Source organism: Pollicipes pollicipes, unplaced genomic scaffold (genome assembly GCF_011947565.3).
Source record: "Pollicipes pollicipes isolate AB1234 unplaced genomic scaffold, Ppol_2.1 Scaffold_5724;HRSCAF=6776_pilon_pilon_pilon, whole genome shotgun sequence".
NCBI lineage: Eukaryota > Metazoa > Arthropoda > Thecostraca > Pollicipedomorpha > Pollicipedidae > Pollicipes > Pollicipes pollicipes.
In genome coordinates, this window is record NW_023596746.1 from 22,036,211 (window position 1) to 22,054,243 (window position 18,033).

General features: G+C 54.3%; 3 protein-coding genes across 6 annotated transcripts; 1 reads left to right on the forward strand and 2 right to left on the reverse strand.

The window, feature by feature from the left end:
- Nucleotides 1-585: 585 nt before the first annotated feature.
- On the reverse strand, nucleotides 586-8,127 carry LOC119102815 (DENN domain-containing protein 1B). The gene is made up of 10 exons (XM_037226267.1): nucleotides 7,731-8,127; nucleotides 7,001-7,159; nucleotides 5,750-5,884; nucleotides 5,137-5,269; nucleotides 4,119-4,172; nucleotides 3,153-3,281; nucleotides 2,503-2,736; nucleotides 1,855-1,964; nucleotides 1,541-1,655; nucleotides 586-687 (listed from the first exon to the last, which is right to left on the reverse strand). The coding sequence occupies exons 1-10, from the start codon at nucleotides 7,742-7,744 to the stop codon at nucleotides 586-588; spliced, it is 1,185 nt and encodes a 394-aa protein (XP_037082162.1). The 5' UTR covers nucleotides 7,745-8,127.
- Nucleotides 8,128-9,887: 1,760 nt separating this feature from the next.
- Nucleotides 9,888-12,220, forward strand: LOC119102597 (ribosome-recycling factor, mitochondrial). The gene is made up of 4 exons (XM_037226033.1): nucleotides 9,888-10,262; nucleotides 10,773-10,983; nucleotides 11,338-11,494; nucleotides 11,883-12,220. The coding sequence occupies exons 1-4, from the start codon at nucleotides 10,136-10,138 to the stop codon at nucleotides 11,964-11,966; spliced, it is 579 nt and encodes a 192-aa protein (XP_037081928.1). The 5' UTR covers nucleotides 9,888-10,135; the 3' UTR covers nucleotides 11,967-12,220.
- Nucleotides 12,221-12,373: 153 nt separating this feature from the next.
- LOC119102596 (uncharacterized) lies at nucleotides 12,374-16,552 on the reverse strand. 4 transcript variants are annotated; one of them, XM_037226031.1, is made up of 5 exons: nucleotides 16,452-16,552; nucleotides 14,450-14,588; nucleotides 13,940-14,081; nucleotides 13,299-13,520; nucleotides 12,374-12,944 (listed from the first exon to the last, which is right to left on the reverse strand). In XM_037226031.1, exons 2-5 carry the CDS (start codon nucleotides 14,569-14,571, stop codon nucleotides 12,738-12,740), a joined length of 693 nt encoding a protein of 230 aa, XP_037081926.1. In that variant the 5' UTR covers nucleotides 14,572-14,588; nucleotides 16,452-16,552; the 3' UTR covers nucleotides 12,374-12,737. The 4 variants fall into 4 exon arrangements, with proteins under 4 accessions (XP_037081926.1, XP_037081924.1, XP_037081925.1 ...); XM_037226029.1 differs by lacking the exon at nucleotides 16,452-16,552 and adding an exon at nucleotides 15,420-15,636; XM_037226030.1 differs by lacking the exon at nucleotides 16,452-16,552 and adding an exon at nucleotides 15,404-15,636.
- Nucleotides 16,553-18,033: the final 1,481 nt, after the last annotated feature.

The following is an 18,033-nucleotide window of genomic DNA, read 5'->3' on the forward strand; positions in this document are numbered from 1 at the left end:
CCGCCGTTCACCAGCGCCTCCGCCGGCGGCGCGGGGGGCGGCTCCGGCTGCAGCAGCGACGGCGCCGACATGCCGAGCGTCACCGGCCGCGGCGCCGCCGGCGAGGAGGGCACCGACCGCGTCAGGCCGGCCGGCGGCACCGACAGCCGGTCAGCGGGCGGCGGCGGCGGCGGCGGCCGGTGGGGCGCGCCGCCGGCACCGGCGCCCAGCGCGCGCCGCCGGCCGCACAGCGCCGACATCAGCCAGAGCCGCGCCGACAGCGGGCTCTTGCCGGGCCGGAGCGAGGTGTCGCGCAGCAGCGGCGACTCGCCGGCCGCCGGCAGCCGCTCCAGACGCTCGCCGATGAACTGCAGCCCGCACGTCCAGTCAGCTCGGGGTCAGTGCGGTCAGCTCGGGGTCAGCGGGGTCGGCTCGGGGTCAGTGCGGTCAGCTCGGGGTCAGCGCGGTCAGCTCGGGGTCAGCGTAGTCAGCTCGAGGGGAAGGGGGTCAGCGGGATCAGCTCCGGGTCAGTGCGGTCAGCTCGGGGACAGCGCGGTCAGCTCAGGGTCAGCGCGGTCAGCTCGGGAGGAAGTCAGCGCGGTCAGCTCAGGTCAGCACGAACCCGTACGTGCTGGCGAACTGGAGCCGGACCAGCACACACTGGCGAACCTTTGCCAGACTGGCCCGGGCCGGGATACCCAGCCAGAGCTAGTGAGCCGGGGATGGGTTACCAGCACGGACTTGTGAACCGGGATCGGCTCGTACCCAGCTCAGCGCACACCATCGTTTGTGGTTGGTGTGTGGGGGACGACAGATGCTGTGGGCGGCCCGCCCGGCCCGATCACTGCCGGCCGCCGCTCAGCACGGGCCGTCTTGCGACAGAAGCGGCAGTCTCCTACAGCCGGAGACGGCGGCCACGTGGTGGCCCGCAGTGACCGGGCAAGCGGACCGTCCGCACCACCTGACACCACCCACACAGACGGGTCAGTACGGGATGGTGAGCTGAGGACAGCCAGAAAGACTAAGAAAAAACATTGCAACATCATGAACCATGCATGATCATGTACCATCATTATGCATATGCATCAGTGAAAATATATCGTCATCAAGAACAGCGTCAGTCCAGGACAGAGCACAGTGTCTGTTCGCTCGGTCCTTCACGAATGCCGACCTCTTTTCCCCGGGACGATGAACACCCAACGAGCCATGCCTTGACAAGAATGAGCGCGCCGAAAAAAATGCACCGACCCAAGCAGGCATAACTAATGGCGGTTAGGAGCTCGTAAATTGCTGCGCTTGTTTCCGAGTCACGGCAAATGAACAAGCGCCCCAAAGCACCTGCAACAAACTGCACGATGACGGACGGTGTGACAGTGAGCATGAACAGTGGTCGCCCTGTGCACGGGCTACACGAGCGCGCGAGGACCGTGACCACACACACACATACACACGTGCCGGGGCGTGCCCACGAATGCGCGGCCCGGTCTGAGCGTCCCGGCCGCTGACTGCGGGGCGCCCGCCGGCTCAGGGGCGACCGGGCCCGCCACCGGCCGCCACCCACCCGCTCGAACATCTGCGTCCTGATCAGGGAGCGCAGGAAGGGCCGCCGGCCGGACGGCTGACTCTGCACGAACGCGTCCTCGTCGAACGTCGCCCGCCCGCCGCCCTCCGGCACTCTGCAAGCGCGCCGTCCAGCTCAACAGCGGCGTCTCGCAGCGACAACACACATGCTGAGCACGCATACACAGCCCGACTACTTCTTCTATTTCGGATGTACACAAACGGGATCTGCTTTTGACAGAGTACGCCAGGGCGCTGGTGAACGGCTTTCTGCGGGCCAAAGCGTGGCCGGGCGGCCGGCGGCGCCGGACCCACCTGATACCGTGCCGGTACCCGCCCACCAGCTGAACCACGGCCGTCTGGAAGGCGCGCGACACGCCGTCGCCGGAGCCCGAGTGGCGCAGCTGGCGCTTCAGAGTGGCCGCCTGGCGCCGAGGGCGACACGGGTCAGCGTGTACAGGGGCGCCACAGCGGGTGCAGGGTCACAGCTCACCAGCGCGACGGTCGGCGACCGATGACTTTCAAACAAGCCTGTCAGTGCTGGGTTGAAGCGCCTGGCCATGACTGACAGTCAGTGAAATGACGAAACAGATTTGCCCCAGCCATCTGTGCAAAGTATTGGTACAACGGCATTAGACAATTACCCCGCCATCAGGAGAAAATCCGCATCAAGTAACCACCAAACTGACATACAGCACTCTGCCTTTCCGACCACGTTGTGACTTTCAGCACGGAGCGGCGACAGCGATTCACCGAGCGAGCAGCTGGACATCCCATGAATAAATGGTGATGAAATCACGGAGACCGGTCGCTGTCGTCTGGAGAAGAATACACATACATGCACTGTCCGCTGTCCAGTAACAACGGCCCCTGGCCCTGTGCACCGTCTCCGCAGTCCCGCCCGGCACCCCCTCTCCCTCTGCGGCGTGCCCCACGCCTGTGCCCGCCTGCGGCCGTGCTCACCACGTCGGCGGGCAGGGCCTGCATATCGCCGAGCGGCGAGGAGAGGCAGCTGGTGTCGGCGTCCAGTCGGACGCAGCCGTCGGGCAGCTCGGCCGGCTCCAGCCGCGCCGCCACCGCCGCCGGCGCGCCCACCAGGAACGGCACGGGCGACGCCAGACAGTCGCTGAGGGCGGCCGGCACCACCGGCAGGAAGATGCGCTGCCACCAGAGCGGGTAGAGCAGCGCCTGCGCCGCCTGCGGCACGTCCCCGGGCTCAGTGGCGAAGCCGGCGGCGGTCACAGGCGCGAGTCACAGACCGGCGGTCAGACCGGCGGTCACAGGCGCGAGGAGACGCCACATCACATCACCGCCGTCGCAGGTTAAGTGGGGGGAACCTGTGTGCCGAACGTGGGCAAGTAAGGAAGGGATTATGTTCAAAAGTTTTGCCTGAATATGAGGTAAAACAATATCAAGTATGAATTACAGCTAAGATAGCTCTAAAGAGGACACGAGCAGGAGACAAATGGATACATAAGTAATAAGTTCAGCACAGCTGCACAACAGGGCGGGATATACCTCATTGCTGTCACTGCCAGCACCAATCTGGGTCCGTCCATCCCGCTAGTACCGCCTGGGCACTCTGAGCGTGTGATAAAGCCGCCTGCCCTCACCTGCACGCAGGCGCTCAGCCTGGACACTCGGGATGACGTCACCAGCACGTGGCGTTCGTTCAGCAGTGCGGTGAACACCTCCACCATGGCGCTGTCGTCCACCACACTCCAGTATTCGGTGAGGTTACGCTGCCGACAGATGGCAGCAGCGTCATTTTCCGTCCGAGCCGGCGCTTTTAACGCGCCGGTCCTGCCATGAGTCATACATTCCATACACTGTTCCACGCGGGTGTGTCTTTACCACACCGATGATTAATGCCTTACTGGCACCGCAGAAATATCACGACGATAGCGTGCAGCGGCACACAAATTACGAGACTGAAAAAGCTTTCCTGAGCGGTTCTTGCTGGACAAAAACAGCTTTGCACTGGTGACGGAAATCAAGTGTTCAAAATACATCCACAATCACAAATATCATCCGTTGATGAGCGCGCGGACGACACAAACCATACATTTATAGCTACACTAGTGACATAGTAATTACGTTTCAAAAACAGCGGTGCAGATCCTGCGTGAATGAGCACACCAATAACAATGAATCATCCCAACAAATTGGGTCGCACCGCCCGTGCCCTGCAGGTCTCCGACCCGCCCCAGCTGCCAACACATATACATCACACTGCTGTCGGAAGGGATGCCAGCCGTAGCTGCGAACCGCGGAATGGACGCGCTGCACCGAACGGGCGGAAAACGGTCCTGGCTAAGTCGGCGAAGGGATGAAGGGTCCCGGTCCTGTTCCTCACGGGACTGCCGTGGAGTACGCACACGGAAACAGCTCGCATGGGGAGCCTACGACTCGCATGAAGACGGAAAATAGCATACCACGGATCCAAAATCGGGATCGCGCCGGCAAATAAAGGCACCCAGCGCCGCGGCCGCCCAGGGTCAGGAGACTCGTGTCAGGCCACCCTACCCGCACATCCTCCGGCAGCGGCCGACTCACACGGCTGCTAGTGTCGTACTCACGTCTTCCAGCAGCGCAGGCAGACTGTGTCGATCGGGGCAGACGCCGCTAAACGCCTGCGACGGACGCGGGTAGTCAGCACAGCAGCGGAGTGTGGAACAGAGCGCGTGGCACCCGCTGCAGTTGATAAGCTCGCTGTTGAGTTAAAGACCGCGCCGACTGCTGACGACGCCAAGGTTATACCAAATCTTGCAAACTGAGATCACAACCGCTGGAATAGGAAAACTGTTTTCGATTTAATCCTCAGACACACTTCCATGGCCAGCGACGTGTAGATCTCAACAGCCGAAATTTCGCAGTAACACCAACGGATAGTCGAGTAAACATGTACGGCGCGCAGCTGAAACAAGGGTTTAAAGAATTCGGGCAGACCAACATCGATTAGGTATTGTACTTATAAGCGTTTGTGAGGTCTGTTGATCTGTTTGCTTTGTATAGGTGCTGACAATACAGTGCGCAGGTACTGACTCGCTCACAAAATATTGGGCCTCACCCCGTCGTAAATCATGACAGCCCCTCCCATCGCAAATTCAGGCTGCGCCACTGCTACCACGATCCTATTGCGAATGTCACAGCAGGTTAGTGGACGGTGCTAACTTCAATCGACGAAATTATGGAGCTGGGTCTGTAAACCTATGTCACTTTTACATAATTTGAAAAGGGAAGTAGCAACCCGATGCCGACAACCCAAGCCATCACATATCTTACGCGGATTTCCTACTGCCATGTGACTAGCAGCTTATGCCGCAAGACATTCACACAGTGTCAAGTCCTTGTCCACCAGTATCCAAGTATTTTAGACATTTGTTTATATATAACAATGTCAACAACACCAATATTCACGTACTTAAAACATTTGTGTATGTATTACAATGTAAGAAAGAGCGATTTAGGCAAAACCATCGTGCACATACAACTGCTAAGGAAACGCCGATTATAAATCGCCAGAGTTTCGGCTGGCGGGACAGGATTTACAAGGATAGGCGGATCAAACAGAGGTGGATGTGGCACCTGACTCACCAGGCCGTCGGGCAGCTGCACGTGCAGACGCGCCCCATCCGCAGGTACTGGCGTGTGGTACAGCGTCGTCAGCGTGGCCTGTAGCAGCGCCTGGCCGCCTGTCACCATCACCTGCCGCAGCCGGTCCAGCAGCCTGCAACATATCGCACCATCATAACCCGCCACAGTCTGTGACACATCACATCATCATCCCCTGCCGCAGCCTGTGACATATCACACCATCATCACCTGCTATGGCCTGTGACACATCACACCATCACCTGCCATAGCCTGTGACACATCACACAATCATCCCCTGCCACAGCCTGTGACACATCACACCATCATCACCTGCTGCAGCCTGTGACACATCACACCATCACCTGCTGCAACCAGCAACACATCGCACCATCACACCTTGTAACCTGTACCTGCCAACACCTGTCAAATCCCCGCCACAATCCACTGAACTTAAATGACACCATCTGACTGTTGGCTTTAATGTGCGTCCAGAAAACAAATGTCTAGCACATAATTTGAGCCCCCAATCATCTACACAAGCGATCATTCGAGCACAGAGCAGATACACACTGATTGAATGGGGAGGAGGGTGCCACTCTGCACGGGTGCTTACTTGTAGAGCAGATCATGCCAGGGCAGGGCGCTCAGCAGCACCACGGCCGTGTTGTCGTCGGGAGAGTGTCGGCAGAAGCCATACAGCCACTCCAGGTCCTTCAGCAGCACAAATGAGAAGTGTTCCACAGCGCGGCTGGGGGCACGCCGCGCCAGCCGCGTCAGTGAGGGTGTGCAGTGTGGCGTACCATGCTGGGCATCCGTGAGCATGTGTAGGTTTCCAAATCATGACACATCTAAACAAAGGTTGCATAAGGTGGCTGCTTGCAAAGTGTTGACAAAAATGTGTTTATGTGTATGAAACAACCACATGAGGCATTAATATAACATTCAAAATGCATGTTTCTTCTAATTCGCGCATGGTGCTGCACATGCTGCATGTTATACCTCCACAATCTTCATGAAAGCCAGCAATGACAATGAACAGGATCTACCAGGAGTTACCAAGTTCTGATAAAATGGCAGAAGTTTGCTGGTGTTGGTGGTAATCTGTAATGCAGTTTGCTGGTAAGGATATACACACTAATGTCATAAGATATCACATTCCTGCTTCAAATACTACATCAACCAAACCACAGTTTGCTTGCAGAGTAGGGAAGAATGGTTTGTGCTGCATATGTAGAATGAAATGTATGGGATGTAGAAATGTCACCAAACATAGGGAGAGCATGCCCCATCTAAAAACCATTTTCTGCCACACATCACAACCATACAGCTGAAGTTAAAGTTATGTGAAATGTGGGGAATCTGTATCCCATCCCCCCCCATGGGTCAAAGGATTTGATGGCTGGGTAGGAGAGGGATGAAAAAATGCTACAAAAGGCCCACTCAAGATATCTATTCAAACCTTTTTCAGGAGGTTTTAGGTAAGGTTTTGACTTAGCAATTCAGCCTGAGGACCTCTAATAATCTGTACTGCACCATGCAATTCCAGGATGCCACAATACAGACCCCACTCCAGACCTACCCTCTCAGATAATTAGGTCCCTTTGTCAATAAATGTATACTTGGCAAGCCACATGCATGGTGTCATTAATAGGTAGCAGATGCCCATACCCCTCAAGTCACCAAGATCAGCATGGGTTGATCTCTGAGGATGGCTACCCCAAAATGTTGAGGACATATATCTAAACATCTTTAGTATACCATGAGCAGGATGTAACATTTAAAGTTGTGTCAAAGATATTGAACTCAAATTATGTGCAAAACCACATTTCAAAACATAAAAAGCAATCATAAAATATATTCAAACCTTTCAATGGTGCATGGATATGTGAAGTTTGGCACCATATCAAGGATGCTGTCTTCTTGGAATGAGTCAGGGAACTTCTGGATGATCTGTGTCCTTTGATCACCATCATGTGATGTTGAAACTTCGCAAAAACAGTCAAAGATGTGTTGCACCTTAACCCTGGAATGTATGTGCACATATAAGCAAGCTAAAGATGTGAAAAAACAGCCCTGCTGTGAAAAAAGAGATAACAAGATTTTGTACTACTTAATTCTAAATACCAAGTAACAGCTTAAGCCAAACACTTGTCACCTTAGTTGCCCTTGTTCTTATCATGCATGCTTTACCACAACACCTATCATGAGAACTTCTAACCATTGAACATGCCACCTCACACTGATCAGTTGTAAGCATATTTGTCATGCATGGAAAAATCAAAACAATGTCAGAAACTGTCTATTGGTATATGAGTCATTAATTCATAACACCATGACCAGGCAGAAAATTAGCTGCAGAACACATCATTATAGCTGTCCTCTTAAATGGGCAAGCATTTATCCATAAGAATTACAAGCTGTGTTAATCCCAATCTACAGGAGCTTAAATATGCACCAACTTACAGCATACTTCCCTATCTAGGTCTAAATACAATTTCTTATGTGAATGCGCAACCTTTGGACAGGCCAACCAAGCAACACAGGCATAGCTATCATGGCACAAGTTTAAGGATGAAAGGCAAAAAGTTTCTTACCTGAGTAAGGACATGCTTTCGGACCAATTTCACAAATAAATACAAACTATTTGACAATGTAAATCAAAATCAGTGTGTTTGATCAGCTCTTAGCTGCTCAATAGTCACAGCCTATGCATGCCTTGGCACCAATAAAATTTGTGATCCTAAGCGGCACGTTTGCTAAATCCCTCAATGCTTGGTCTAAAAACAACTACGAAAGGTTGACAAAATGAAATCACCGATCTCAATTCTATGCTCTCCAGCCTCCGCCTCCAGCGCAAAGGCAAGGTGCGTACGACAGCCAGATATGGGTCTATGACGACGATGAGTTCATTAGTAATCTCTGCAAATTCCTTCCATCCCATTGCCGACCGCCCAAGCCGCCCCGAGCATTTCACGGCACCGAGCTGTACAACCCGTTTTCGGGCCTTGCTACATCCTCTCACAAAAATGTTTACTGTAATCAAGACAGCAATCACGTTCTTGTGCAGTCTGCTCAAAACCAACTGTATTACCACTCAGAGAACACAAAAACAAATTAACGTTGAGAGAGGCCATAATTTATGCTTACAAAAGCGGCTTTTGGTTAGCTTGATCAAAATAAGCCGCTGCCCATTGTTGTTACATTTACGGCGATATTCAGACGTACAGGCGATTGGACCAGAGCAAGGCTGTCTAACGATCAGAGTGTATAGAAGTTGCCCCTCGTGCAAACTTGGTTGCTTGCCTACAATTGAGTGGTGTGTGGAGAGGCGGGGCAACAGAACACTTGCACAAGTGAGTGTCGTAACCCTGCCAGCGATGGAAAAGGCCGGAGGGAAGGTTGAAGCTGAGAAATGATAATTTCTCCAAGTGGTCATTCTAAACAAGAAGTCGTCAGGTTTTGTGCCCATAATTTACCGATATTAGGGCGCTTTGTACAATTTGTCAGAGTATGGCTAAGCGAATGTGTAGTGCATTAATTACTGGTGGAGATAAATGCATTTGGGTGTGCTCAAAAAGAGAGTCAAACAAGATTAGTTTGGTCATTCCATGAAAAGATTACCCACACATATTGTATTTGCATTACAATATGAAAGCTCTTTTGACACTTGAGACCAGAGTTTTCAGGACTGTTGTATGATTTGATTTGTATGTTCCATTATGTTTATATTCTACTGAGTTCATGCCCAAATGTGGTTCATGTATGCACTTCTGATTTCACAATATCATTAATTGGTTTGAAATATTAAAGCTCTGCTAGTGCTTGAAATCAGGGTTTTTTGCACTGTGGGTTGATTTGATTTACATGTCCCACTTTATCTAATATTTTACTGAGTTCATTCCCAAATGGACAGTGAATGGTGCTTGTGATTTCACAATATCATTAATTTGCTTCTGATTTCACAATATCATTAATTTGCACCAAGTAACTTTTTGGTGTTTCTGTCAGCTGTTCATTGCAGGTGCTGTGCTTAATACTGCAATGTGGTCAAGCTGCAGGTCTGGGAAACCAGAGGTTCAAAATCAAATACCTGTAGTACCTGCTCTAACTGCCAGGCTGAAGAGCAGGTGGCATAATATAGTCTCAGCAGCTGGGTGCACAGTAATGCCTCTGTGACAACAACAATATTTGTACAATTGAGCGGACATGCATTTATGTTTGTGACCATGTGCATACTTATTCATATTCTCATAGCTCTGCCCCTTTCAGATGATTACATTTGCAGGGAAGTCAGCTTTTCGTAGCTGCTGTTTGAGCTACACAAGACTGTGTCATGCAGCTGCTCTGAAGCATCATCATCTGCAGAAAATGTATTGTATATCTGCTTTAACTCAGTCACCTCTGAGAAATCATCATGATGTGGTTGAGATAAGGAGATGTATTTCCTTGTCTGCCAACAATTATGCAAAAGGAAAGGATAAGAAAAAGATCAAAGGTAAATATTATTTTATACTAAATTACTTATAATTACATGACAATTTATTTGGCAATATTGCCCTGTCTTGTTATGGATTTGTGGTGACCTTAGTGATGCTGCCTGTTTGCTTGTAAGCTACAAGCTCATTATTGTCAGCATTAGATGGCTGTTACCATATTTACATTGATTTTTTGGAAGCTGCTAAAAGGTTGTGATTGCAGCATGTTACATGTATGTATGTGTTTTTAAACATGCATGCAATATTTATTAATGTAAGATTATGTATACAAACATAACAACATTCAGGATGCCTAATAAGATATTGCTACACCACAGATTAGAGATATTGATCACACATGGATTTTCTGTGTGCCAAGCAAATAGGTCATTACTTATGCCCTGGGCTGATATCTGCTTCTACCTTACATTAGAATTTGAACATGTTAGGTTGGAGCATGTATCCTCCATCCCAATGGTATTTGTGTCTTTTTTCATCACTTTGTATTGCCAGGAAAAACGTCCATGAGGGTGGATGAAAACGAGATGTCGGAGCTGCTGGACGTGGACGCGTTCAAGAGTCGCCTGGAGTCCGTGGTGGAGCGGCTCAGGGACAACTTTGTCAAACAGCTGTCCGTCCGCACGTCGATCGGTATGGAATCACGAACCATGTCCGAAGAGATGGTGTGAGTGCCGGAAGAGGCTGCTTTAGTCATTGGTCAGTGTCCCTCTTGTGGTAAGGGGTTGACGTTTTCTGCGGCGTCCATGCGGGTAGGCACGCGGTCTTTTTGTGTCTTTCGTTTTGTTTTTGCGTCTGTGTTTTGGGACGGGAGTGACGCCTCGCGGTCCCTGTGCGTGTGACATGGACAGAATGGCGTTCAGTGACCGTTATCGTCCAGAACGCACATCGATTTTTTCTCCCTGAGCAGTCTCATAGCACTCGCTCGAAAGTTACTGATGGTGTGACCGCTGCCACTTCTCGTGCTCTGGCGCATTATCCCCGCTTCGTCCCCCCCCCCTCCCCCACACGTTGGAGAAACTTCTGCCCTTTTCTCTCAGACCGTTTAAAAGCGGACTGCAGGGTGCTGCTGACGTTTGTCCGAGGCCTCGTCCTCGTTCTTTTCGGCCCCAGGCCCATGACCGCAGCTGCCGTCCGCTGCAGGCAGCATCGAGCTGCTGCCGGTGTCCTTCGAGGGCGATCAGTACCCGCTGAACGAGCTGGCCCAGGTCGTCCGCAAGTCGGCCACCCTGGTGGTCATTAACAGCTCCGCGTTCCCCGAGGCGGTCGGCGAGATCGTGCGCGCCCTGCATGCGGCCGGCATGGGCCTCAACCCGCAGCAGGAGGGCACCACCGTCTACGTCCAGATCCCCAAGTAGGCGCCAGGCGGGCCGAGCGGCAGTCCGAGAGAGGACTGGTGCTCGTTGTGAGGACGGTTGGGCGCGATGTCCGGATGATGACTTCTCGTGGCTGGCTGGGCGTCTGCTTCGCTAGGTGTTATCAGATTCGGAGTTTTACTGCTACTGACGTCTTCGCGTTTCGCTACATCCAGCGGCGGCCGACCCGTCTAGATGTCAGTCATGTGAAGTCAGTGCTGTAGGATATGTTTCGACCACTATAATGACTGAATTTACTGACTGTGCCTCTTTTTCCCTCTGTGCTAGCGTAGCACGTGTCAGACTTTTAATTGGATGGCCTCCTCGTGCTGATACCGTTTTTGTGCTTCCAGGGTAACACGAGAACATCGTGAAAGCTTGGCAAAAGGAGCCAAGGCGGCCTTCAACACCGCCAAGGATAAGTTGAAAGACGTGCAGAACGGCCAGCTAAGAGCCCTCAAGAAAAACGATAGCGTCTCTGAGGATCTTTTACGCAACGTGCAGTCACATGTAAGAAGAACCAATGACATAGACAGTCTTGCTAGCTCTCACTAAAAGATCGCTGTCGTAAATAAAGCGTGGCGAATGCTACCGATCTCCAGTATGGCATTCTCTGTATCGGTGGGTTGTGTCGCAAGCTGCTGGCCTATGATCATCTGGTTTTTATTTTTGCCTGACGTGATATTTTGTTTTTCAACACTTACGCTTCTTTACGTTTTGCGTCGCACCATTTATGTGTTCCAGTGATCCAACCATTGGCCGCTGACGCGCCCACCGATGTGTGACGTCACAACCCAGCGTTGCGCACCTGTGTGACGTCACACAACCCCTGTTGGCAGGTGATGGCCGGACTGAGCGGCTGTCCGCTGACGTGTGACGTCACTGCTGCCGTTCACAGGTGACGACGATGACCCACCAGTATGTGGCGTCTGCAGAGACGATGCTCAAGGCCAAGACGGCCGAACTGCTGGGCGACAAGTGAGCTGGCCAGGGCCGACCTGACGGACGGGCGGCCGGCCGTGTCCGGACGGCAACGCTGCCGTAAACAGTGCCCGGCTCTTACAAGCGACAGGTGTCGTTTGATTGTTTTTATATGAGCTTTTGAGCGGGATGGTGCCGTTCACATGCTGTTGCTCCAGTTCCTCACACAGTCTGCCAGTTCTGTGGAGGGGCAGGGAACTTCCAGAGTCTCTGAGAGTGAAGTCACTGGCTAATAAATGTGGAGCCACTGTTGAACCGCCTCTCCTGGTCAACACATAACGGTGCCGAGTCATCTCTGACAGCGGCTCGTGACTCCATCCAGCACTCGGCTGCGCGTCCACGCGCCAGCTGTGTGGCTCATGTGCAGGATCGTGGCAACTGGGGCCGGGGCTCGTCACATGTCACACGTTTTCCCGTACATTTTATTCAGCCATGTTGAACGTTCCCGGTAAGGAGAAAGACAAGATTTGACGCTACTTGTAAGCTACGGTCACACCTCCATACCATGCACGACACAAAGTTCCGCGAACCACTGCCGTCCGACCGGCGAGACTATAGGATCCTGTCGTCTAGCTTGCAAATAGCCGATCAGCGTTACCAGGAAGTCCCCAGAACCCACCAATGCCAGTCACTAAAAAGGGGCCTCGCCTAGCAGGTGAGCGGCGTCAGGGCGCGCGATGTGGCTATCTGAGGCACGTCAGGGTGACAGCAGCACCGGCGGCCACAGCGGCGGCGCTCCGCTGGCGGCGCCCGGGCCGCGCCGCGCCGTCCGTCACTGCGAGGCGGTGATCCAGTCAACCTCGAGCGAGGAGACGCCGCTCTGCTTCTCCGGCTGGTACACGCCGCCGTAGATCTGCAGCCCGATGCGCGTGATGGCGGCGGTGTCCAGCGGCGGCGCGTCGTCCACGCGGCGGCCGCGGTAGTAGAACGCGAACGAGTCGAGCGGCAGGCTCACCGTCGTCAGGCTGTCCTGCGGCATCTGTCGGCGCGCGGAGACGGCGCGGTCGGGGTCGGATGAGCTGGTGGGGAGCCGCGCGGGCCGGCGGATGGGAGACCGGTGCCGGCTGAGACCGCACGCTGCCAGGCCACTACGAGACACTTGTTCGCAAGGAAGCGTGCCAGAAATGTCACAGCATACGACAAACGTGCACGATACGACACATCGGAGAGGTAAACGTCGCAATGTCGTCCGATGGTGGCAAACTCGAAAACGACCTGCAAATAGAACATTACTGCCTGACCGAGCTACAAAGCACGTAAGGCTTCTAGCCGGCCGTTCCTCGCCAGATGCACTTGAGCCAGGGTGACAGCAGCTGATCGTGTGGTGCCTCACCTCGAAGAAGGACTCGTAAGAGCCGCCCTGGTCTAACTGGTCGTGGTGCTTGAGGTACACCTTGTAGCGGTAGTTTTGGCCCTGGGCGCGCGCCCGCACGTTGATCTGTTTGAACTGCGACAGGTCCCACGTGCCGTTGGCGTAGTAGCCGACGAAGCCGGCGCCGTTGGGCTGCGGGTTCAGCAGGGAGAAGAGCACGGCCCGCTGGAAACGCGCCGTCTTCTGCGGAGCGGGGCGCAGGAGAGACGTCAGTGTTGGCACGAGCGCCAAGACTATGGAAGCACGACCCCTGACCGCAGATAGCACCGATGGAGTACATCGGTGGGAGAGCCGAGGGACTGACATACTGCGACGAGTTATAGACAGGAGACGCTCGAGCCGGGAGACAATCACCGCAGACCGAAGTCATTCCATTTGATCGTTTGGCCATCCGTAAACTTGTGCAGAGTCGTTTATCTGTGCCGGCTCAGCATTTCATGAAGAACCAAAAACCAAGGTAACCAGGCCATTTTCCTGGCTCTGAGGCCTCATCCGGCTTACTTCCCTACACCAGGTGACACCTTTCATCTTCCGAGCGTCAGACCGAAGTTGGGGCGTCACCCGCGCCCCCGCCCCCCCCCCCCCCCCGTAGCCCTACTCGCCTGCAGGTGGAAGGCGCCGGTAGACATGCCGACCTCCCTCTCCGTGCCGTCTGAGCTCTCCGTCCAGTCGCTAAGGTCGGCCACCGTGGTGAAGTTCCAGAGGACTCGCTCAGTGGCGGGCGGGGCGGGCGCCGCCTGCACCCTGGCTCGCGTGTGGGCGGAGGTGCGGGATCAGGCGTCAGAGGCGTGTCAACGTCCCCAGAAGTGCGAGGACGAAGCCCTTTCCGGCAATCATTCTTTGGATGCATTGTCACATCGTGTGAAGCAAAGGCTTCATGGCGGACACAGGCCATGTCCGACCCCTTCCCTCTCTTGCTTTCTCACGCATGGATTCAGAAAACGCACTTTGGAGTGGCCACTTTTTCACACGTCGCTGTCACCACAGTGACGGTTGACATTGTGCCACCATAGCACAATCAAAATTGAACGCCAGCCGATCCCGCAGCTTTCCCCTCCCCTTCGCATAAGAACACCCGCACGCCCCGCCCTCCGCCGACGAGCTGTGGTCACCTGAGCGTGGCCGGATGGACGTGCAGCAGCGGGTACATCACGTGAGCGGGCCCCGACTGCGAGGCGGCGGCTCCGGCCACCACGCCAGCGGTGGCGGCCAGTACCCAGGCGGCCCTCCTCATGGCGGCGGTGATCACCACTGCCGAGCGGTGGGACACGGTCAGCCCTCCCGCCGAGTCCAGCACCTCAAGTGCGCAGCTCTGCTGCTGAAACAACACCACGGGGAAGGGGAGACGCAAGCCCTCACACTGAGGCCGGGCTCACTGCGGGGAAGGGGCAGACGCACACCCCCGCACTGAGGCCGGGCTCACTACGGGTAGGGGGCAGGCGCACACCCTCGCACTGAGGCCGGGCCCGCTGCGGGTAGGGGGCAGACGCACACCCTCACACTGAGGCCGGGCTCGCTGCGGGAAGGGGCAGACGCACACCCTCACACTGAGGTCGGGCTCACTGCGGGGACGGGGCAGACGCACACCCTCACACTGAGGCCGGACTACCAGCCCTATACCTCACGTGAGCTGCCGTGCGCCGTAAGACCGGTGCGAGCACGGCAATAAGGCATCACCGTCTCTGATACGTCCTGTGTGCTAAGCAGCCCAAGGTCTCTCGCCGATGCACCGTTGCAGGCTTCCAGCTGGCGTTAGCCGCGGCAGCGATGGCTGGCACCAAGCCGGACAGCACTTATGGACCTCACCACAATTAAACATAGACCATCGGCACCGACGAACACGTGCTTTAAGCTCGCGTTTTGGAAACAACGCTGTCGCGCCGACAGCGTTGTCAGCGTCATATTTCAAGACGGCTGAGTGATCAGGTCCCTGGCTTCTCTGGCGGCACCACTCCCGTGTGCCTTGCCACTTTCATTAACACCACCACGACAAATGGCTGCACACAGCTGACTCCACCATGGAGTTCATGACACTCGTTCTGAACCCGGCGGCTGAGCTCACTCACTCGAAGCGATACTCACTGGTCGCAGAGAAAGCCGTCTGTCAGAGCGACGTGCAGCAAGCAAGTGCAGGCCGGACTGGGTCCACTTTATCGCAGGGCACCGAACGATAGCGCGTTACATAACAGGGAGGCGGCCGGAGCCAGCTGGCCCGCGGCTGGTTGCCGCTGCTTGGGAGCACGTCCGTTCCTCACGTACACACCAGCCGGTTGCTGCGTGGAACTGCTGCCGGCGCGACCCGTCCAGTGGCCGCTCTCGGTCCACTTCCGGGCGCCCGGAGCGGCGCGCGTGCTCCCGCCAAGGACGCCGACCGGACCGGCGGCCATCAACTAACCCCCGACAGTCGGAACACGGCAGGATGGACAGCGATGACCCGGCCCGCGCGGTAGTCGCCATGACAACCGTTGACTGCAGTGAACCATGGTGACGGGACAGGAGCAATTCTCCGCAATTCCCTTGTTGTGTTCAAGCGTATCTCGTTCGCAGCGATATTTCGTCCATAATCGAGATGACCAAAGACGCCGTTGTTCCATGTCCACAACCTTACATCGAGTTTTTGCTTAAGAGAGTCTTGAAACCTCTGCTTGGACATAACACATGGCGAATGATTTCTACTGGGTGTCTTAGTTATGCATGCTACATTTACAAATGTAGTTTATTTACGCCTTGAATGCACGCTTGATGACCATGAGCGAGTCCGCCCGATAACCATATATCACCAAAATGGCAGATTATATCCACCATTGTCACCACATAGCGTTAATTCAAGTCGGTCGTCGTGACCCTCTTCCGCAAATATGAGTACGCGGCAGCACCATATCATAGTTTGTCTTTAAACCGTCAGTTTATATATTCTGCCATATCAAAAGTGCTGCCACCTATACAAATATATATAGAATCGTGTTGCCATCTAGGCAAATTGGATACACGTACGCCCGCTGAGACCATGACGCAACCTACAGAACGGCACAGGGAGCGATACGAGTCGTTGAAAATTCGCAGCTGAATTCAATGTGACGACTTTCAGATCGATAGAGCGATGCGAAATCTTACCAGGCCACAGAAAAGGTACGGAGACCAGCAGTGCCGTCGGCGGTTACCGAACCATGCAATTCAGTCTCGCACACAACACCAGACACTCCCACGACGCCGGAAGCACCAACACAAATGGCAGTGCGTGACGTAACACACAGGCTGCCAGCTGACGACGGTGACGTCACCCGCTCTCAGCCGGCTTCTGCTGCCGCCCGCGCCGGCTGCACAGCAGAAAACCGCCGGCGCGGGTCGGTCGGAGCGGCGCGCCTTAGCCCACTTTTCCCGGCGGTGCGGCTGTGTTGAGTCGCGGTGCGGCCGTGGACTGGTCGGGCGGGTCCGGCGAGAGATCGCAGCACGCCGCCTCGCCGGCCGCGGCGCGCCAGTGCAGCACCAGCGCCGGGTCGGTGTGAGGGGTGGTGCGGGTGAGCGGTGAGCGCTGCGGGCTGCCCCTCCGCGGCACGAGTCGATCGTCTCAAGTTCGGTCCGTGTTATCACGGCTACGTGTCACGAGGACGTCAGGAGGTGGATTCCGGTAAGGTAAGGCGGGTTTGAACAGCTTTCCCCATCACACTTCGGTCGGGTGGTGACAGTTGCTCTGAATGGAGCCAGATCGCCGGTGATGACTTGTCAACGCGGTTCATTGTTCGGAACAGAAATGATGTGCGAGATTCCTAAGCTGTCTTTCAGTGCACCAGTTTCTGGCGCCGAAACCAGGAAGAACCCCGTTTGAAATCGAACCAAAGATCCATCAAAAACCAGGATCAAGCTTGACATTAAGCTGAGGGATCTGGCATGAACCGAGAACTGGCTTGAAATTGTGCTGAGAAGTCTGCAGCCAGGACCAAGATCCGCATGGAATGGGGGTCCAGCGGGTTCTTCGAGATCCAGAGATCCAGAAAGAGCCCAGATCCAGCCTGGAGTTCTGGCAGGGATCCAACGAGAATCGAGATCCATCAAAAAGTCAAGGAAATCAGAGAGAACAAACATTTTCCTTATCAGGAAACCAGCGTATGTTCAGACAGCCCGCTGGAAGTACGTATATTGCACAAGTAAATATTGCGCAACATTTGCGAGACATTCTTGATTTCGGGGCATATTTTAATGGTAGATAACTATCCAGTGGTAACCTGAGCTGGTGTTTACGAAGAAGTGAATGAGGAGCGGGAACTGGGATGACGTTTCACGAGTTAACCATTGGGGAACAGTAACCATAGTTTGGTATTTGTGAGTGACCAATGTAAACCAAGAACCAGGCCTTGGTCTTTGCCAGTGAACCAGTGGGAATAAGCAACCAGCTTGGTCCGGGTGTTTGTGAAAGAACCTATGGGAACCGGAAACGTATGTGTTTGCGAAGGAACCATCAAAAGCCAGGAACCAGGCTGCGGTGTTTCAAGAACAACCATTAGGATCCAGGGACCAGGAGCTGGTGCTTACGAAAGATACACCGGAATCATAAGACCAGGCATAGGAGGCAGTATCCCTGATCTCCAGAATTTGTTACGGATAAAACTGCCTTTTGGAATTCAAATGATTGCTTATTTTCCGGTTATCAACAAATGGCATCTGACCCGTATCCCTAAGCCTTGTCCCGACGCCCAGT